Source organism: Heptranchias perlo, chromosome 26 (assembly GCF_035084215.1).
Source record: "Heptranchias perlo isolate sHepPer1 chromosome 26, sHepPer1.hap1, whole genome shotgun sequence".
Classification (NCBI taxonomy): domain Eukaryota; kingdom Metazoa; phylum Chordata; class Chondrichthyes; order Hexanchiformes; family Hexanchidae; genus Heptranchias; species Heptranchias perlo.
Genome location: NC_090350.1, coordinates 44,243,180 through 44,266,213, shown reverse-complemented (window position 1 = coordinate 44,266,213; position 23,034 = coordinate 44,243,180). Strand labels below are relative to the sequence as shown.

The following is a 23,034-nucleotide window of genomic DNA, read 5'->3' as shown; positions in this document are numbered from 1 at the left end:
GTGAGTGAGTGACAGTGAGTGAGTGATTGACAGTGAGTGAGTGAGTGAGTGATTGACAGTGAGTGACTGAGTGAGTGAGTGATTGACAGTGAGTGAGTGACAGTGAGTGAGTGATTGACAGTGAGTGAGTGAGTGAGTGATTGACAGTGAGTGACTGAGTGAGTGAGTGATTGACAATGAGTGAGTGATTGACAGTGAGTGAGTGATTGACAGTGAGTGATTGACAGTGAGTGAGTGAGTGAGTGATTGACAGTGAGTGAGTGATTGACAGTGAGTGAGTGACAGTGAGTGAGTGAGTGAGTGACAGTGAGTGAGTGAGTGACAGTGAGTGAGTGATTGACAGTGAGTGACTGAGTGAGTGAGTGAGTGATTGACAGTGAGTGAGTGATTGACAGTGAGTGAGTGATTGACAGTGAGTGAGTGAGTGAGTGACAGTGAGTGAGTGAGTGAGTGAGTGATTGACAGTGAGTGAGTGAGTGACAGTGAGTGAGTGATTGACAGTGAGTGATTGACAGTGAGTGAGTGACAGTGAGTGAGTGAGTGACAATGAGTGAGTGATTGACAGTGAGTGAGTGAGTGACAGTGAGTGAGTGACAGTGAGTGACTGAGTGAGTGAGTGATTGACAGTGAGTGAGTGACAGTGAGTGAGTGATTGACAGTGAGTGAGTGATTGACAGTGAGTGAGTGACAGTGAGTGAGTGAGTGACAGTGAGTGAGTGAGTGACAGTGAGTGAGTGAGTGACAGTGAGTGAGTGAGTGAGTGAGTGACTGAGTGAGTGAGTGAGTGATTGACAGTGAGTGAGTGAGTGACAGTGAGTGATTGACAGTGAGTGAGTGATTGACAGTGAGTGACTGAGTGATTGACAGTGAGTGAGTGATTGACAGTGAGTGAGTGAGTGACAGTGAGTGAGTGATTGACAGTGAGTGAGTGAGTGATTGACAGTGAGTGAGTGACAGTGAGTGAGTGAGTGACAGTGAGTGAGTGATTGACAGTGAGTGAGTGAGTGACAGTGAGTGAGTGAGTGAGTGAGTGACAGTGAGTGAGTGATTGACAGTCAGTGAGTGATTGACAGTCAGTGAGTGAGTGAGTGACAGTGAGTGAGTGATTGACAGTGAGTGAGTGATTGACAGTGAGTGAGTGAGTGACAGTGAGTGAGTGAGTGACAGTGAGTGAGTGACAGTGAGTGAGTGAGTGACAGTGAGTGAGTGATTGACAGTGAGTGAGTGAGTGACAGTGAGTGAGTGAGTGACAGTGAGTGAGTGAGTGACAGTGAGTGAGTGATTGACAGTGAGTGAGTGAGTGACAGTGAGTGAGTGAGTGACAGTGAGTGAGTGAGTGACAGTGAGTGAGTGATTGACAGTGAGTGACAGTGAGTGAGTGACAGTGAGTGAGTGACAGTGAGTGAGTGACAGTGAGTGAGTGACAGTGAGTGAGTGAGTGAGTGACAGTGAGTGAGTGAGTGACAGTGAGTGAGTGATTGACAGTGAGTGAGTGACAGTGAGTGAGTGACAGTGAGTGAGTGATTGACAGTGAGTGAGTGAGTGACAGTGAGTGAGTGATTGACAGTGAGTGAGTGAGTGACAGTGAGTGAGTGATTGACAGTGAGTGAGTGATTGACAGTGAGTGAGTGAGTGACAGTGAGTGAGTGATTGACAGTGAGTGAGTGATTGACAGTGAGTGAGTGATTGACAGTGAGTGAGTGAGTGACAGTGAGTGACTGAGTGAGTGAGTGAGTGATTGACAGTGAGTGAGTGATTGACAGTGAGTGAGTGAGTGACAGTGAGTGAGTGAGTGACAGTGAGTGAGTGAGTGACAGTGAGTGAGTGATTGACAGTGAGTGAGTGAGTGACAGTGAGTGAGTGAGTGACAGTGAGTGAGTGATTGACAGTGAGTGAGTGATTGACAGTGAGTGAGTGAGTGACAGTGAGTGAGTGATTGACAGTGAGTGAGTGATTGACAGTGAGTGAGTGAGTGACAGTGAGTGAGTGAGTGACAGTGAGTGAGTGATTGACAGTGAGTGAGTGATTGACAGTGAGTGAGTGAGTGACAGTGAGTGAGTGATTGACAGTGAGTGAGTGATTGACAGTGAGTGAGTGAGTGACAGTGAGTGAGTGAGTGACAGTGAGTGAGTGAGTGACAGTGAGTGAGTGATTGATTGGGCTACATTAGGCTGCACTGCCTGTGCCGGGCTGCACTGGGTATCGATTTTTGATGTGAATTTTCCGATTCCTCCAGTACTGGAGCTCAGCTCTTCTTCACCGGTGATCTTATTAATTGCTGTGGAAATCAGTGTATCTCATGCCCATTGGCTGTTCTGGTTTTATAGGTACAGCTACATGATTGACAATGTTATCTTGCTGATTACGGGCACGCTGCACCAGAGACCAATCTCCGAGCTCCTTCCCAAATGCCATCCCTTGGGCAGCTTTGAGCAGATGGAGGCCGTTCACATTGCCCAGACCCCGGCTGAACTCTACAACGCCATACTGGTCGATACACCTCTCGGTAGGAGACAGACTCGCTGACCCCCCTCCCCGGAACAGAAAAGCTTGAGTTCAGAACCATCAAAGTCAAATCACTGATCATTAGCCTGGAGCAGCTCCACTATCATAGGATGCAGGGCCTGAGTGTACTGGTCAGTACAGGGGTCTGAGTGTACTGGTCAGTACAGGGGTCTGAGCATCTCACACTGTGTCATACTGGGATAGTGATAGGGCCACTAAGGGATACACACAATAAACTCACACGAAATGGCAGAAATATTACATAATTACTTTGCCTCAGTATTTACCAGGGAGGCCAACATGGTGGGCATGACATGAGAAGAAGAGATCAAAAAAGATAGAAAGACATTTAAGATAGAAAGGTGGGGGATAATTGATAAACTAATCAAACTTAGAGAGGATAAAACCCCTGGTCCGGATGGATTGTATCCGCGCATATTAAAAGAAGTTAGGGAGGAGATAGCACAGACACTATTACATATATATAAAAATCAATTAGAAAAGAGAACAGTGCGAGAGGACTGGCAGACAGCGAATGTGATTCTTATATTTAAAAAGGGAGATAGAACAAGTCCAGGGAACTATAGACCAATTAGCTTAATGTCAGTAGTAGGAAAGATAATGGAATCTTTACTCAAAGATGTAACAGAAAAACATCTAGAAACCGAAAATATAATAGGTCCCACCTTTTCCTTAGCTATCCTATCAGGGATGATAAGGGTAACTTGTGTGTAGAAGCAGAGGATGTGGGTAGGGTTTTAAATTAATATTTTGTCTCCGTATTCACAAAGGAAAGGGATGATCCGGACGTAGTAGTTAAAGAGGAGAGGTGTGAAATATTGGATAAGGTAAACATAACGAGAGAGGAAGTACTAGAGGGACTGGAATCCTTGAAAGTTGATAAGTCACCAGGGCCGGATGGATTGTTTCCCAGGCTATTGAAGGAAGCCAGGGAGGAAATAGCGGATGCTCTGAGGATCATTTTCCAATCCTCACTAGATACAGGGGAGGTACCGGAGAACTGGAAGACTGCAAACATAGTACCATTGTTTAAAAAGGGTACGAGGGAAAGGCTGAACAATTATAGGCCGGTCAGTCTTACCTCGGTGGTGGGCAAACTATTAGAATCAATACTGAGAGATAGGATAAACGGTCACTTGGAAAGGCATGGTTTAATCAGGGATAGTCAGCATGGATTTGTTCAGGGAAGGTCATGCCGTACAAATCTGATTAAATTCTTTGAGGAAGTGACGAGGAGGATTGATGAGGGTAGTGCAGTGGATGTTGTCTACATGGATTTTAGTAAGGCATTTGACAAGGTCCCACATGGCAGACTGGTCAGAAAGGTAAAAGCCCATGGGATACAGGGAAATGTGGCGAATTGGATCCAAAATTGGCTCAGTAACAGGAAACAAAGGGTAAAAGTCGATGGATGTCTTTGCGAATGGAAATCCGTTTCCAGTGATGTACCACAGGGCTCAGTGTTGGGTCCCTTGCTGTTTGTGGTATATATTAATGATTTGGACTTGAATGTAGGGGGAATGATTGCAAATTTGCAGATGACACAAAAATTAACTGTGTAGTTAATAGGGAAGAGGATAGCTGTGGACTCCAAGAAGATATCAATGGGTTGGTGGAGTGGGCGGAAAAGTGGCAAATGGAGTTCAACCCGGAGAAGTGTGAGGTAATGCACTTAGGGAGGGCAAACAGTAAAAGGGAATACGCAGTAAACGGGAATATATTGAGAGGGGTAGAGGAAGTGAGAGACCTTGGAGTGCATGTGCACAGGTCCCTGAAGGTGGCAGTACAGGTAGATAAGGTTGTGAAGAAGGCATACGGAATGCTCTCTGTTATTAGCCGAGGTATAGAATACAAAAGCAGGGATGTAATGATGGAACTGTATAAAACGCTGGTAAGGCCACAGCTGAAGTATTGTGCGCAGTTCTGGTCACCACATTACAGGAAGGACGTAATTGCTGTGGAGAGAGTGCAGAGAAGATTTACAAGAATGTTGCCAGGGCTTGAAAATTGCAGCTATGAGGAGAGATTGGATAGGCTGGGGTTGTTTTCCTTGGAGCAGAGGAGGCTGAGGGGAGACTTGATTGAGGTGTACAAAATTATGAGGGGCCCAGATAGAGTAGACAGGAAGTACCTGTTTCCCCTAGCGGAGAGTTCAAGAACTAGAGGACATAGATTTAAGCTGATTGGCGGAAGGATTAGAGGGGACAGGAGGAAAAACTTTTTTACCCAGAGGGTGGTGGGTGTTTGGAATTCGCTGCCCGAATTGGTGGTAGAGGCAGGGACCCTCAACTCTTTTAAAAAGTACCTGGACCTGCACCTAAAGTGCTGTAAGCTGCAGGGCTACGGACCGGGTGATGGAAGGTGGGATTAGAATGGGCACCTGGTTGTTCTTCGAGCCGGCACGGACACGATGGGCCGAATGGCCCCCTTCTGTGCTGTATCTTTTCTATTGTTCTGTAATAAAGAATGGTCAGCACGGATTTCAGAAGGGAAGGTCATGCTTGACTAACCTTATTGAATTCTTTGAGGAAGTAACAGAAAGGGTAGACAAGGGTAATGTAGTAGATGCAATATATTTAGATTTTCAAAAGGCCTTCAATGACTAAAGTCAGAGCATGTGGAGTCAGGTGACAGATAGCAGAATGGATAACAAGCTGGCTACAAAACAGAAAACAGAGTGGGGTTAAGGTTAGTTACTCAGACTGGCAAAAGGTGGGAAGTGGTGGTCCACAGGGATCGGTGCTGGGCCCACTGTTGTTCACCATTTACATCAACGATTTGGATTCGGGAATCGGAAGTACAATTTCAAAATTTATGCTTTACACCAAATTGGGGGGTATAGTTAACACAGAGGAAGATTGCATCAAAATACAGGAAGACGTTAATAAACTTGCAGAATGGGCGTGTAATTGACAAATGAATTTCAATATAGATAAGTGTGAGGTATTACATTTTGGTAGGAAGAATAAGGGGGCCACATACTGCTTGGAAAATAAGAGTCTAAATGGGGTAGAGGAGCAGAGGGATCTGGGGTACAGATCACAAATCACTAAAAGTAGCGACGCAGGTTAATAAGGCCATAAAAAAAAGCAAACAAAGCACTGGGTTCATTTTCAGAGGGATAAAATCAAAAAGCAGAGAAGTTATGTTAAACTTGTATAGAACCTTGGTTAGACCACACTTGGAGTATTGTGCACAGTTCTGGTCTCCATTTTATAAAAAGGATATAGAGGCACTGGAGAAAGTGCAAAAAAGATTCACAAGGATGATACTAGAACTGAGAGGATATCCTTAATGAGGAGAGGCTGAACAGTCTGGAGCTCTTTTCTCTAGAAAAGAGAAGGCTGAGGGGTGACCTGATCGAGGTCTGTAAGATAGTCAAAGGGTTTGATTGGGTAGACGGAGAGAAATTGTTCCCACTTGTGGGGGAGACCAAAACTAGAGGTCATGAATATAAAATAGTCGCTAATAAATCCAATAGGGAATTCAGGAGAAAAGTCTTCACCCAGAGAGTGGTGAGAATGTGGAACTCACCACCAGATGGAGTAGTCGAGGGGAATAGCACAGATGCCTTTAAGGAGAAGATAGATAAGAAGATAAGAAATAGGAGCAGGAGTAGGCCATACAGCCCCTTGAGTCTGCTCCGCCATTCAATCAGATCATGGCTGATCTTTGACCTCAACTCCACTTTCCTGCCTGATCCCCATAGATAAGAACATAAGCTAATCACATGAGGGAGAAAGGAATAGAAGGATATGATTATAGGATTAAATGAAGTAGGGAGGAAGGAGGCTCATGTGGAGTATAAATGCCAGCATAGACCAGCGGAGCCGAACGCCCTGAGTCTGTGCTGTCAACGCCACGTAACTCGATGTAAATCGAGATAAATGACCGGTGAATCTGGTTTTGGTTGAGGGATGAATATTGTCCAGGACACTGGGACAACTCACTGTTCTTTCAATCAGACCTTTCATGGGACCTTTTACGCCCAACTTAGAGGGCAGACGGGACCTCGGTTTAACATCACGTCCAAAGGACGGCCCCTTCAACAGTGCAGCACTCCCTCAGTACTGCCCTTCTGACAGTGCAGCACTCCCTCAGTACTGCCCCTCTGACAGTGCAGCACTCCCTCAGTACTGCCCTTCCGACAGTGCAGCACTCCCTCAGTACTGCCCCTCTGACAGTGCAGCACTCCCTCAGTACTGCCCTTCCGACAGTGCAGCACTCCCTCAGTACTGCCCTTCTGACAGTGCAGCACTCCCTCAGTACTGCCCCTCTGACAGTGCAGCACTCCCTCAGTACTGCCCTTCCGACAGTGCAGCACTCCCTCAGTACTGCCCTTCCGACAGTGCAGCACTCCCTCTACTGCCCTTCTGACAGTGCAGCACTCCTGGAATAGGACTTAAACCCACAATATTCTGATCCACAAACAAGAGTACTACCAACAGAGCCAAACTGACACTGACTGTATCAGACCCGACCTCGGGCATTGTGTCGGCCTCAACACACAGCCTGTAATCACCATGCCGCAAAGGCACAAACAAGAGATGATTTCCCTGCAATGGGTGCCTTCACCAACTGCAGCTCCCAATCCAACTCACCTACCCCATCCCCCAATCCAACTCACCTACCCCATCCCCCAATCCATCACACCGACCCCATCCCCCAATCCATCACACCGACCCCATCCCCCAATCCATCACACCGACCCATCCCCCAATCCAACACATCTACCCCATCCCCCAATCCATCACACCTACCCCATCCCCCAATCCATCACACCTGCCCCATCCCCCAATCCATCACACCTGCCCCATCCCCCAATCCAACACATCTACCCCATCCCCCAATCCAACACATCTACCCCATCCCCCAATCCATCACACCTACCCCATCCCCCAATCCAACACACCTGCCCCATCCCCCAATCCAACACATCTACCCCATCCCCCAATCCATCACACCTGCCCCATCCCCCAATCCATCACATCTACCCCATCCCCCAATCCAACACATCTACCCCATCCCCCAATCCATCACACCTGCCCCATCCCCCAATCCATCACATCTACCCCATCCCCCAATCCAACACATCTACCCCATCCCCCAATCCATCACACCTGCCCCATCCCCCAATCCATCACACCTACCCCATCCCCCAATCCAACACACCTGCCCCATCCCCCAATCCAACACATCTACCCCATCCCCCAATCCATCACACCTGCCCCATCCCCCAATCCAACACATCTACCCCATCCCCCAATCCATCACACCTACCCCATCCCCCAATCCAACACACCTGCCCCATCCCCCAATCCAACACATCTACCCCATCCCCCAATCCATCACATCTACCCCATCCCCCAATCCATCACATCTACCCCATCCCCCAATCCATCCCACCTGCCCCATCCCCCAATCCATCCCACCTGCCCCATCCCCCAATCCATCACACCTACCCCATCCCCCAATCCAACACACCTGCCCCATCCCCCAATCCATCACATCTACCCCATCCCCCAATCCATCACACCTGCCCCATCCCCCAATCCATCACATCTACCCCATCCCCCAATCCAACACACCTGCCCCATCCCCCAATTCAACGCACCTGCCCCATCCCCCAATCCATCACATCTACCCCATCCCCCAATCCATCACATCTACCCCATCCCCCAATCCAACACACCTGCCCCATCCCCCAATCCATCACACCTACCCCATCCCCCAATCCATCACATCTACCCCATCCCCCAATCCAACACATCTACCCCATCCCCCAATCCATCACACCTGCCCCATCCCCCAATCCATCACATCTACCCCATCCCCCAATCCATCACATCTACCCCATCCCCCAATCCATCACACCTGCCCCATCCCCCAATCCATCACACCTGCCCCATCCCCCAATCCATCACATCTACCCCATCCCCCAATCCATCACACCTGCCCCATCCCCCAATCCATCACATCTACCCCATCCCCCAATCCATCACATCTACCCCATCCCCCAATCCATCACATCTACCCCATCCCCCAATCCATCACATCTACCCCATCCCCCAATCCATCCCACCTGCCCCATCCCCCAATCCATCCCACCTGCCCCATCCCCCAATCCATCACACCTGCCCCATCCCCCAATCCATCACACCTGCCCCATCCCCCAATCCATCACATCTACCCCATCCCCCAATCCATCACATCTACCCCATCCCCCAATCCAACACATCTACCCCATCCCCCAATCCATCACACCTGCCCCATCCCCCAATCCATCACATCTACCCCATCCCCCAATCCAACACACCTACCCCATCCCCCAATCCATCACATCTACCCCATCCCCCAATCCAACACACCTACCCCATCCCCCAATCCATCACATCTACCCCATCCCCCAATCCAACACATCTACCCCATCCCCCAATCCATCACATCTACCCCATCCCCCAATCCATCACACCTGCCCCATCCCCAATCCATCACATCTACCCCATCCCCCAATCCATCACATCTACCCCATCCCCCAATCCAACACACCTGCCCCATCCCCCAATCCATCACACCTGCCCCATCCCCCAATCCATCACACCTGCCCCATCCCCCAATCCATCACATCTATCCCATCCCCCAATCCATCACACCTACCCCATCCCCCAATCCATCACATCTACCCCATCCCCCAATCCAACACACCTGCCCCATCCCCCAATCCATCACACCTACCCCATCCCCCAATCCATCACATCTACCCCATCCCCCAATCCATCACATCTACCCCATCCCCCAATCCATCACACCTACCCCATCCCCCAATCCATCACATCTACCCCATCCCCCAATCCAACACACCTGCCCCATCCCCCAATCCATCACACCTACCCCATCCCCCAATCCATCACATCTACCCCATCCCCCAATCCATCACATCTACCCCATCCCCCAATCCATCACACCTACCCCATCCCCCAATCCATCACATCTACCCCATCCCCCAATCCAACACACCTGCCCCATCCCCCAATCCAACACACCTACCCCATCCCCCAATCCATCACATCTACCCCATCCCCCAATCCATCACATCTACCCCATCCCCCAATCCATCACACCTGCCCCATCCCCCAATCCATCACACCTACCCCATCCCCCAATCCATCACATCTACCCCATCCCCCAATCCAACACACCTGCCCCATCCCCCAATCCATCACACCTACCCCATCCCCCAATCCATCACATCTACCCCATCCCCCAATCCATCACATCTACCCCATCCCCCAATCCATCACATCTACCCCATCCCCCAATCCATCACATCTACCCCATCCCCCAATCCATCACACCTACCCCATCCCCCAATCCATCACATCTACCCCATCCCCCAATCCAACACACCTACCCCATCCCCCAATCTATCACACCTGCCCCATCCCCCAATCCATCACATCTACCCCATCCCCCAATCCATCACATCTACCCCATCCCCCAATCCATCACATCTACCCCATCCCCCAATCCAACACACCTACCCCATCCCCCAATCCATCACACCGACCCCATCCCCCAATCCATCACACCTACCCCATCCCCCAATCCATCACATCTACCCCATCCCCCAATCCAACACACCTACCCCATCCCCCAATCTATCACACCTGCCCCATCCCCCAATCCATCACATCTACCCCATCCCCCAATCCATCACATCTACCCCATCCCCCAATCCATCACATCTACCCCATCCCCCAATCCATCACACCTGCCCCATCCCCCAATCCATCACACCTACCCCATCCCCCAATCCATCACACCTGCCCCATCCCCCAATCCATCACACCTGCCCCATCCCCCAATCCATCACATCTATCCCATCTCCAGGAGATAGACCCTCGACTCGAGGGGAAGGATGTACATCCATGGCTAACTAGTAAACTCAACCAGTGACTTGGCCTGAATACTAACCCTGTATTACTAGTAAACTCAACCAGTGACTTGGCCTGAATACTAACCCTGTATTACTAGTAAACTCAACCAGTGACTTGGCCTGAATACTAACCCTGTATTACTAGTAAACTCAACCAGTGACTTGGTCTGAATACGAACCCTGTATTACTAGTAAACTCAACCAGTGACTTGGCCTGAATACTAACCCTGTATTACTAGTAAACTCAACCAGTGACTTGGCCTGAATACTAACCCTGTATTACTAGTAAACTCAGCCAGTGACTTGGCCTGAACACTAACCCTGTATTACTAGTAAACTCAGCCAGTGACTTGGCCTGAACACTAACCCTGTATTACTAGTAAACTCAGCCAGTGACTTGGCCTGAACACTAACCCTGTATTACTAGTAAACTCAGCCAGTGACTTGGCCTGAACACTAACCCTGTATTACTAGTAAACTCAGCCAGTGACTTGGCCTGAACACTAACCCTGTATTACTAGTAAACTCAGCCAGTGACTTGGCCTGAACACTAACCCTGTATTACTAGTAAACTCAGCCAGTGACTTGGCCTGAACACTAACCCTGTATTACTAGTAAACTCAGCCAGTGACTTGGCCTGAACACTAACCCTGTATTACTAGTAAACTCAGCCAGTGACTTGGCCTGAACACTAACCCTGTATTACTAGTAAACTCAGCCAGTGACTTGGCCTGAATACTAACCCTGTATTACTAGTAAACTCAGCCAGTGACTTGGCCTGAACACTAACCCTGTATTACTAGTAAACTCAGCCAGTGACTTGGCCTGAACACTAACCCTGTATTACTAGTAAACTCAGCCAGTGACTTGGCCTGAACACTAACCCTGTATTACTAGTAAACTCAGCCAGTGACTTGGCCTGAACACTAACCCTGTATTACCAGTAAACTCAGCCAGTGACTTGGCCTGAACACTAACCCTGTATTACTAGTAAACTCAACCAGTGACTTGGCCTGAACACTAACCGAGTAATTTCCTTTCCCAGCATCCTTCTTCCAAGATTGCATCTCGGAGAACGATCTCGATGAGGTCAATATCGAAATATTACGAAATAAACTCTACAAGGTAACAACAGTCAACTCCTCGATCAGACCCCAGTCTGTAACTCACTCCCGGGTATCTGTTATTCTATATATAAACCCCCCCGAACCCCTCGATTAGATTCCAGTCTGTAACTCACTCCCGAGTATCTGTTATTCTATATATAAACCCCCCCGAACCCCTCGATTAGATTCCAGTCTGTAACTCACTCCCGGGTATCTGTTATTCTATATATAAACCCCCCCGAACCCCTCGATTAGATTCCAGTCTGTAACTCACTCCCGGGTATCTGTTATTCTATATATAAACCCCCCCGAACCCCTCGATTAGATTCCAGTCTGTAACTCACTCCCGGGTATCTGTTATTCTATATATAAACCCCCCGAACCCCTCGATCAGACCCCAGTCTGTAACTCACTCCCGGGTATCTGTTATTCTATATATAAACCCCCCCGAACCCCTCGATTAGATTCCAGTCTGTAACTCACTCCCGAGTATCTGTTATTCTATATATAAACCCCCCCGAACCCCTCGATTAGATTCCAGTCTGTAACTCACTCCCGGGTATCTGTTATTCTATATATAAACCCCCCCGAACCCCTCGATTAGATTCCAGTCTGTAACTCACTCCCGGGTATCTGTTATTCTATATATAAACCCCCCCGAACCCCTCGATTAGATTCCAGTCTGTAACTCACTCCCGGGTATCTGTTATTCTATATATAAACCCCCCGAACCCCTCGATCAGACCCCAGTCTGTAACTCACTCCCGGGTATCTGTTATTCTATATATAAACCCCCCCGAACCCCTCGATCAGACCCCAGTCTGTAACTCACTCCCGGGTATCTGTTATTCTATATATAAACCCCCCCCGAACCCCTCGATTAGATTCCAGTCTGTAACTCACTCCCGGGTATCTGTTATTCTATATATAAACCCCCCCGAACCCCTCGATCAGACCCCAGTCTGTAACTCACTCCCGGGTATCTGTTATTCTATATATAAACCCCCCAAACCCCTCGATTAGATTCCAGTCTGTAACTCACTCCCGGGTATCTGTTATTCTATATATAAACCCCCCCGAACCCCTCGATTAGATTCCAGTCTGTAACTCACTCCCGGGTATCTGTTATTCTATATATAAACCCCCCCGAACCCCTCGATTAGATTCCAGTCTGTAACTCACTCCCGGGTATCTGTTATTCTATATATAAACCCCCCCCGAACCCCTCGATTAGATTCCAGTCTGTAACTCACTCCCGGGTATCTGTTATTCTATATATAAACCCCCCCAAACCCCTCGATTAGATTCCAGTCTGTAACTCACTCCCGGGTATCTGTTATTCTATATATAAACCCCCCAAACCCCTCGATTAGATTCCAGTCTGTAACTCACTCCCGGGTATCTGTTATTCTATATATAAACCCCCCGAACCCCTCGATTAGATTCCAGTCTGTAACTCACTCCCGGGTATCTGTTATTCTATATATAAACCCCCCCAAACCCCTCGATTAGATTCCAGCCTGTAACTCACTCCCGGGTATCTGTTATTCTATATATAAACCCCCCCAAACCCCTCGATTAGATTCCAGTCTGTAACTCACTCCCGGGTATCTGTTATTCTATATATAAACCCCCCCCAAACCCCTCGATTAGATTCCAGTCTGTAACTCACTCCCGGGTATCTGTTATTCTATATATAAACCCCCCGAACCCCTCGATTAGATTCCAGTCTGTAACTCACTCCCGGGTATCTGTTATTCTATATATAAACCCCCCCCAAACCCCTCGATTAGATTCCAGTCTGTAACTCACTCCCGGGTATCTGTTATTCTATATATAAACCCCCCCCAAACCCCTCGATTAGATTCCAGTCTGTAACTCACTCCCGGGTATCTGTTATTCTATATACAAACCCCCCCGAACCCCTCGATTAGATTCCAGTCTGTAACTCACTCCCGGGTATCTGTTATTCTATATACAAACCCCCCCGAACTCCTCGATCAGACCCCAGTCTGTAACTCACTCCCGGGTATCTGTTATTCTATATATAAACCCCCCCCAAACCCCTCGATTAGATTCCAGTCTGTAACTCACTCCCGGGTATCTGTTATTCTATATACAAACCCCCCCGAACCCCTCGATTAGATTCCAGTCTGTAACTCACTCCCGGGTATCTGTTATTCTATATATAAACCCCCCCCAAACCCCTCGATTAGATTCCAGTCTGTAACTCACTCCCGGGTATCTGTTATTCTATATACAAACCCCCCCGAACTCCTCGATCAGACCCCAGTCTGTAACTCACTCCCGGGTATCTGTTATTCTATATATAAACCCCCCCCAAACCCCTCGATTAGATTCCAGTCTGTAACTCACTCCCGGGTATCTGTTATTCTATATACAAACCCCCCCGAACCCCTCGATTAGATTCCAGTCTGTAACTCACTCCCGGGTATCTGTTATTCTATATATAAACCCCCCCCAAACCCCTCGATTAGATTCCAGTCTGTAACTCACTCCCGGGTATCTGTTATTCTATATACAAACCCCCCCGAACCCCTCGATTAGATTCCAGTCTGTAACTCACTCCCGGGTATCTGTTATTCTATATACAAACCCCCCCGAACCCCTCGATTAGATTCCAGTCTGTAACTCACTCCCGGGTATCTGTTATTCTATATATAAACCCCCCAAACCCCTCGATTAGATTCCAGCCTGTAACTCACTCCCGGGTATCTGTTATTCTATATATAAACCCCCCCAAACCCCTCGATTAGATTCCAGCCTGTAACTCACTCCCGGGTATCTGTTATTCTATATATAAACCCCCCCGAACCCCTCGATCAGACTCCAGTCTGTAACTCACTCCCGGGTATCTGTTATTCTATATATAAACCCCCCCGAACCCCTCGATTAGATTCCAGTCTGTAACTCACTCCCGGGTATCTGTTATTCTATATATAAACCCACCCGAACCCCTCGATTAGATTCCAGTCTGTAACTCACTCCCAGGTATCTGTTATTCTACATATAAACCCCTCGAACCCCTCGATTAGATTCCAATCTGTAACTCACTCCCGGGTATCTGTTATTCTATATATAAACTCCCCGAACTCCTCGATTAGATTCCAGTCTGTAACTCACTCCCGGCTATCTGTTATTCTATATATAAACCCCCCCGAACCCCTCGATTAGATTCCAGTCTGTTACTCACTCCCGGGTATCTGTTATTCTATATATAAACCCCCCGAACCCCTCGATTAGATTCCAGTCTGCAACTCACTCCCGGGTATCTGTTATTCTATATATAAACCCCCCCGAACCCCTCGATTAGATTCCAGCCTGTAACTCACTCCCGGGTATCTGTTATTCTATATATAAATCCCCCAAACCCCTCGATTAGATTCCAGCCTGTAACTCACTCCCGGGTATCTGTTATTCTATATATAAACCCCCCCAAACCCCTCGATTCGATTCCAGTCTGTAACTCACTCTCGGGTATCTGTTATTCTATATATAAACCCCCCCGAACCCCTCGATTAGATTCCAGTCTGTAACTCACTCCCGGGTATCTGTTATTCTATATATAAACCCCCCCGAACCCCTCGATTAGATTCCAGTCTGTAACTCACTCCCAGGTATCTGTTATTCTATATATAAACCCCCCCGAACCCATCGATAGATTCCAGTCTGTAACTCACTCCCGGGTATCTGTTATTCTATATATAAACCCCCCCGAACCCCTCGATTAGATTCCAGTCTGTAACTCACTCCCGGGTATCTGTTATTCTATATATAAACCCCCCAAACCCCTCGATTAGATTCCAGCCTGTAACTCACTCCCGGGTATCTGTTATTCTATATATAAACCCCCCCAAACCCCTCGATTAGATTCCAGCCTGTAACTCACTCCCGGGTATCTGTTATTCTATATATAAACCCCCCCGAACCCCTCGATCAGACTCCAGTCTGTAACTCACTCCCGGGTATCTGTTATTCTATATATAAACCCCCCCGAACCCCTCGATTAGATTCCAGTCTGCAACTCACTCCCGGGTATCTGTTATTCCTTATATAAACCCACCCGAACCCCTCGATTAGATTCCAGTCCGTAACTCACTCCCGGGTATCTGTTATTCTACATATAAACCCCTCGAACCCCTCGATCAGATTCCAATCTGTAACTCACTCCCGGGTATCTGTTATTCGAAATATAAACTCCCCGAACTCCTCGATTAGATTCCAGTCTGCAACTCACTCCCGGCTATCTGTTATTCTATATATAAACCCCCCCGAACCCCTCGATTAGATTCCAGTCTGTAACTCACTCCCGGGTATCTGTTATTCTATATATAAACCCCCCGAACCCCTCGATTAGATTCCAGTCTGCAACTCACTCCCGGGTATCTGTTATTCGATATATAAACCCCCCCGAACCCCTCGATTAGATTCCAGCCTGTAACTCACTCCCGGGTATCTGTTATTCTATATATAACCCCCCCAAACCCCTCGATTAGATTCCAGCCTGTAACTCACTCCCGGGTATCTGTTATTCTATATATAAACCCCCCCAAACCCCTCGATTAGATTCCAGCCTGCAACTCACTCCCGGGTATCTGTTATTCTATATATCAACCCCCCAAACCCCTCGATTAGATTCCAGCCTGTAACTCACTCCCGGGTATCTGTTATTCTATATATAAACCCCCCCGAACCCCTCGATTAGATTCCAGTCTGGAACTCACTCCCGGGTATCTGTTATTCTATATATAAACCCCCCGAACCCCTCGATTAGATTCCAGTCTGTAACTCACTCTCGGGTATCTGTTATTCTATATATAAACCCCCCCGAACCCCTCGATTAGATTCCAGTCTGTAACTCACTCCCGGGTATCTGTTATTCTATAAATAAACCCCCCCGAACCCCTCGATTAGATTCCAGTCTGTAACTCACTCCCAGGTATCTGTTATTCTATATATAAACCCCCCCGAACCCCTCGATAGATTCCAGTCTGTAACTCACTCCCGGGTATCTGTTATTCTATATATAAACCCCCCCGAACCCCTCGATTAGATTCCAGTCTGTAACTCACTCCCGGGTATCTGTTATTCTATATATAAACCCCCCAAACCCCTCGATTAGATTCCAGCCTGTAACTCACTCCCGGGTATCTGTTATTCTATATATAAACCCACCCGAACCCCTCGATTAGATTCCAGTCTGTAACTCACTCCCGGGTATCTGTTATTCTACATATAAACCCCTCGAACCCCTCGATTAGATTCCAATCTGTAACTCACTCCCGGGTATCTGTTATTCTATATATAAACTCCCCGAACTCCTCGATTAGATTCCAGTCTGTAACTCACTCCCGGCTATCTGTTATTCTATATATAAACCCCCCCGAACCCCTCGATTAGATTCCAGTCTGTAACTCACTCCCGGGTATCTGTTATTCTATATATAAACCCCCGAACCCCTCGATTAGATTCCAGTCTGCAACTCACTCCCGGGTATCTGTTATTCTATATATAAACCCCCCCGAACCCCTCGATTAGATTCCAATCTGTAACTCACTCCCGGGTATCTGTTATTCTATATATAAACTCCCCGAACTCCTCGATTAGATTCCAGTCTGTAACTCACTCCCGGCTATCTGTTATTCTATATATAAACCCCCCCGAACCCCTCGATTAGATTCCAGTCTGTAACTCACTCCCAGGTATCTGTTATTCTATATATTAACCCCCCGAACCCCTCGATTAGATTCCAGTCTGTAACTCACTCCCAGGTATCTGTTATTCTGTATATAAACCCCCCGAACCCCTCGATTAGATTCCAGTCTGTAACTCACTCCCGGGTATCTGTTATTCTATATATAAACCCCCACGAACCCCTCGATTAGATTCCAGTCTGTAACTCACTCCCGGGTATCTGTTATTCTATATATAAACCCCCCCGAACCCCTCGATTAGATTCCAGTCTGTAACTCACTCCCAGGTATCTGTTATTCTATATATAAACCCCCCCGAACCCCTCGATAGATTCAAGTCTGTAACTCACTCCCGGGTATCTGTTATTCTATATATAAATCCCCCCGAACCCCTCGATTAGATTCCACTCTGTAACTCACTCCCAGGTATCTGTTATTCTATATATAAACACCCCGAACCCCTCGATTAGATTCCAGTCTGTAACTCACTCCCAGGTATCTGTTATTCTGTATATAAACCCCCCGAACCCCTCGATTAGATTCCACTCTGTAACTCACTCCCAGGTATCTGTTATTCTATATATAAACACCCCGAACCCCTTGATTAGATTCCAGTCTGTAACTCACTCCCAGGTATCTGTTATTCTATATATAAACCCCTCCGAATCCCTTGATTAGATTCCAGTCTGTAACTCACTCCCAGGTATCAGTTATTCCATATATAAACCCCCCCAAAATCCTCGATTAGATTCCAGTCTGTAACTCACTCCCGGGTATCTGTTATTCTCTTTATAAACCCCTCCGAACCCCTCGATTAGATTCCAGTCTGTAACTCACTCCCAGGTATCTGTTATTCTATATATAAACCCCCAAACCCCTCGATTAGATTCCAGTCTGCAACTCATTCCGGGTATCTGTTATTCTATATAAAAACCCCCCGAACCCCTCGATTTGATTCCAGCCTGTAACTCACTCCCGGGTATCTGTTATTCTATATATAAACCCCCGAACCCCTCGATTAGATTCCAGTCTGTAACTCACTCCCGGGTATCTGTTATTCTATATATAAACCCCCCGAACCCCTCGATTAGATTCCAGCCTGTAACTCACTCCCGGGTATCTGTTATTCTATATATAAACCCCCGAACCCCTCGATTAGATTCCAGTCTGTAACTCACTCCCGGGTATCTCTTATACTATATATGAACACCCCCCGAACCCCTCGATTAGATTCCAGTCTGTAACTCACTCCCAGGTATCTGTTATTCTATATATAAACCCCCCCGAACCCCTCGATTAGATTCCAGCCTGTAACTCACCCCCGGGTATCTGTTATTCTATATATAAACCCCCGAACCCCTCGATTAGATTCCAGTCTGTAACTCACTCCCGGGTATCTGTTATTCTATATATAAACCCCCCCGAACCCCTCGATTAGATTCCAGTCTGTAACTCACTCCCGGGTATCTGTTATTCTATGTATAAACACCCGAACCCCTCGATTAGATTCCAGCCTGTAACTCACTCCCGGGTATCTGTTATTCTATATATAAACCCCCGAACCCCTCGATTAGATTCCAGTCTGTGACTCACTCCCGGGTATCTGTTATTCTATATATAAACCCCTCCGAACCCCTCGATTAGATTCCAGTCTGTAACTCACTCCCGGGTATCTGTTATTCTATATATAAACCCCCCCGAACCCCTCGATTAGATTCCACTCTGTAACTCACTCCCAGGTATCTGTTATTCTATATATAACCGCCCCCAGAACCCCTTGATTCGATTCCAGCCTGTAACTCACTCCCGGGTATCTGTTATTCTATATATAAACCCCCCCGAACCCCTCGATTAGATTCCAGTCTGTAACTCACTCCCAGGTATCTGTTATTCTATATATTAACCCCCCGAACCCCTCGATTAGATTCCAGTCTGTCACTCACTCCCAGGTATCTGTTATTCTGTATATAAACCCCCCGAACCCCTCGATTAGATTCCAGTCTGTAACTCACTCCCGGGTATCTGTTATTCTATATATAAACCCCCCGAACCCCTCGATTAGATTCCAGTCTGTAACTGACTCCCGGGTATCAGTTATTCTATATATAAACCCCCCCGAACCCCTCGATTAGATTCCAGCCTGTAACTCACTCCCGGGTATCTGTTATTCTATATATAAACCCCTCCGAACCCCTTGATTAGATTCCAGTCTGTAACTCACTCCCAGGTATCTGTTATTCTATATATAAACCCCCCCGGACCCCTCGATTAGATTCCAGTCTGTAACTCACTCCCTGGTATCAGTTATTCTATATATAAACCCCCCCGAACCCCTCGATTAGATTCCAGTCTGTAACTCACTCCCTGGTATCAGTTATTCTATATATAAACCCCCCCGAACCCCTCGATTAGATTCCAGCCTGTAACTCACTCCCGGGTATCTGTTATTCTTTCTATAAACCCCCCGAACCCCTCGATTAGATTCCAGCCTGTAACTCACCCCCGGGTATCTGTTATTCTATATATAAACCCCTCCGAACCCCTTGATTAGATTCCAGTCTGTAACTCACTCCCGGGTATCAGTTATTCTATATATAAACCCCCCGAACCCCTCGATTAGATTCCAGCCTGTAACTCACCCCCGGGTATCTGTTATTCTATATATAAACCCCCCGAACCCCTCGATTAGATTCCAGTCTGTAACTCACTCCCAGGTATCTGGTATTCTATATATAAACTCCCCGAACCCCTCGATTAGATTCCAGTCTGTAACTCACCCCCGGGTATCTGTTATTCTATATATAAACCCCCCTGAACCCCTCGATTGGATTCCAGCCTGTAACTCACTCCCGGGTATCTGTTATTCTATATATAAACCCCCCTGAACCCCTCGATTAGATTCCAGCCTGTAACTCACTCCCGGGTATCTGTTATTCTATATATAAACCCCCGAACCCCTCGATTAGATTCCAGCCTGTAACTCACTCCCGGGTATCTGTTATTCTATATATAAACCCCCCCAAACCCCTCGATTAGATTCCAGCCTGTAACTCACTCCCGGGTATCTGTTATTCTATATATAAACCCCCCCGAACCCCTCGATCAGACTCCAGTCTGTAACTCACTCCCGGGTATCTGTTATTCTATATATAAACCCCCCCGAACCCCTCGATTAGATTCCAGTCTGTAACTCACTCCCGGGTATCTGTTATTCCATATATAAACCCACCCGAACCCCTCGATTAGATTCCAGTCTGTAACTCACTCCCGGGTATCTGTTATTCTACATATAAACCCCTCGAACCCCTCGATTAGATTCCAATCTGTAACTCACTCCCGGGTATCTGTTATTCTATATATAAACTCCCCGAACTCCTCGATTAGATTCCAGTCTGCAACTCACTCCCGGCTATCTGTTATTCTATATATAAACCCCCCCGAACCCCTCGATTAGATTCCAGTCTGTAACTCACTCCCGGGTATCTGTTATTCTATATATAAACCCCCCGAACCCCTCGATTAGATTCCAGTCTGCAACTCACTCCCGGGTATCTGTTATTCGATATATAAACCCCCCCGAACCCCTCGATTAGATTCCAGCCTGTAACTCACTCCCGGGTATCTGTTATTCTATATATAACCCCCCCAAACCCCTCGATTAGATTCCAGCCTGTAACTCACTCCCGGGTATCTGTTATTCTATATATAAACCCCCCCAAACCCCTCGATTAGATTCCAGCCTGCAACTCACTCCCGGGTATCTGTTATTCTATATATCAACCCCCCAAACCCCTCGATTAGATTCCAGCCTGTAACTCACTCCCGGGTATCTGTTATTCTATATATAAACCCCCCCGAACCCCTCGATTAGATTCCAGTCTGGAACTCACTCCCGGGTATCTGTTATTCTATATATAAACCCCCCGAACCCCTCGATTAGATTCCAGTCTGTAACTCACTCTCGGGTATCTGTTATTCTATATATAAACCCCCCCGAACCCCTCGATTAGATTCCAGTCTGTAACTCACTCCCGGGTATCTGTTATTCTATATATAAACCCCCCCGAACCCCTCGATTAGATTCCAGTCTGTAACTCACTCCCAGGTATCTGTTATTCTATATATAAACCCCCCCGAACCCCTCGATAGATTCCAGTCTGTAACTCACTCCCGGGTATCTGTTATTCTATATATAAACCCCCCCGAACCCCTCGATTAGATTCCAGTCTGTAACTCACTCCCGGGTATCTGTTATTCTATATATAAACCCCCCAAACCCCTCGATTAGATTCCAGCCTGTAACTCACTCCCGGGTATCTGTTATTCTATATATAAACCCACCCGAACCCCTCGATTAGATTCCAGTCTGTAACTCACTCCCGGGTGTCTGTTATTCTACATATAAACCCCTCGAACCCCTCGATTAGATTCCAATCTGTAACTCACTCCCGGGTATCTGTTATTCTATATATAAACTCCCCGAACTCCTCGATTAGATTCCAGTCTGTAACTCACTCCCGGCTATCTGTTATTCTATATATAAACCCCCCCGAACCCCTCGATTAGATTCCAGTCTGTAACTCACTCCCGGGTATCTGTTATTCTATATATAAACCCCCCGAACCCCTCGATTAGATTCCAGTCTGCAACTCACTCCCGGGTATCTGTTATTCTATATATAAACCCCCCCGAACCCCTCGATTAGATTCCAATCTGTAACTCACTCCCGGGTATCTGTTATTCTATATATAAACTCCCCGAACTCCTCGATTAGATTCCAGTCTGTAACTCACTCCCGGCTATCTGTTATTCTATATATAAACCCCCCCGAACCCCTCGATTAGATTCCAGTCTGTAACTCACTCCCAGGTATCTGTTATTCTATATATTAACCCCCCGAACCCCTCGATTAGATTCCAGTCTGTAACTCACTCCCAGGTATCTGTTATTCTGTATATAAACCCCCCGAACCCCTCGATTAGATTCCAGTCTGTAACTCACTCCCGGGTATCTGTTATTCTATATTTAAACCCCCACGAACCCCTCGATTAGATTCCAGTCTGTAACTCACTCCCGGGTATCTGTTATTCTATATATAAACCCCCCCGAACCCCTCGATTAGATTCCAGTCTGTAACTCACTCCCAGGTATCTGTTATTCTATATATAAACCCCCCCGAACCCCTCGATAGATTCAAGTCTGTAACTCACTCCCGGGTATCTGTTATTCTATATATAAATCCCCCCGAACCCCTCGATTAGATTCCACTCTGTAACTCACTCCCAGGTATCTGTTATTCTATATATAAACACCCCGAACCCCTCGATTAGATTCCAGTCTGTAACTCACTCCCAGGTATCTGTTATTCTGTATATAAACCCCCCGAACCCCTCGATCAGATTCCAGTCTGTAACTCACTCCCGGGTATCTGTTATTCTATATATAAACCCCCCGAACCCCTTGATTAGGTTCCAGTCTGTAACTCACTCCCGGGTATCTGTTATTCGATATATAAACCCCCCCGAACCCCTCGATTAGATTCCAGTCTGTAACTCACTCCCGGGTATCTGTTATTCTACATATAAACCCCTCGAACCCCTCGATTAGATTCCAATCTGTAACTCACTCCCGGGTATCTGTTATTCTATATATAAACTCCCCGAACTCCTCGATTAGATTCCAGTCTGCAACTCACTCCCGGCTATCTGTTATTCTATATATAAACCCCCCCGAACCCCTCGATTAGATTCCA

At 47.2% G+C, this 23,034-nt stretch overlaps 1 protein-coding gene across 1 annotated transcript in view; it reads left to right on the top strand.

The window, feature by feature from the left end:
• The window catches only part of LOC137342755 (V-type proton ATPase subunit d 2-like), a 51,425-nt gene that overhangs the window by 2,284 nt on the left and 26,107 nt on the right, over positions 1–23,034 (top strand). Inside the window, exons 3-4 of the mRNA XM_068006931.1 lie at positions 2,328–2,506; positions 11,508–11,587. Of these exons, the coding sequence (XP_067863032.1) occupies positions 2,328–2,506; positions 11,508–11,587 (259 nt within the window). The remainder of the gene's footprint in view (positions 1–2,327; positions 2,507–11,507; positions 11,588–23,034) is intronic.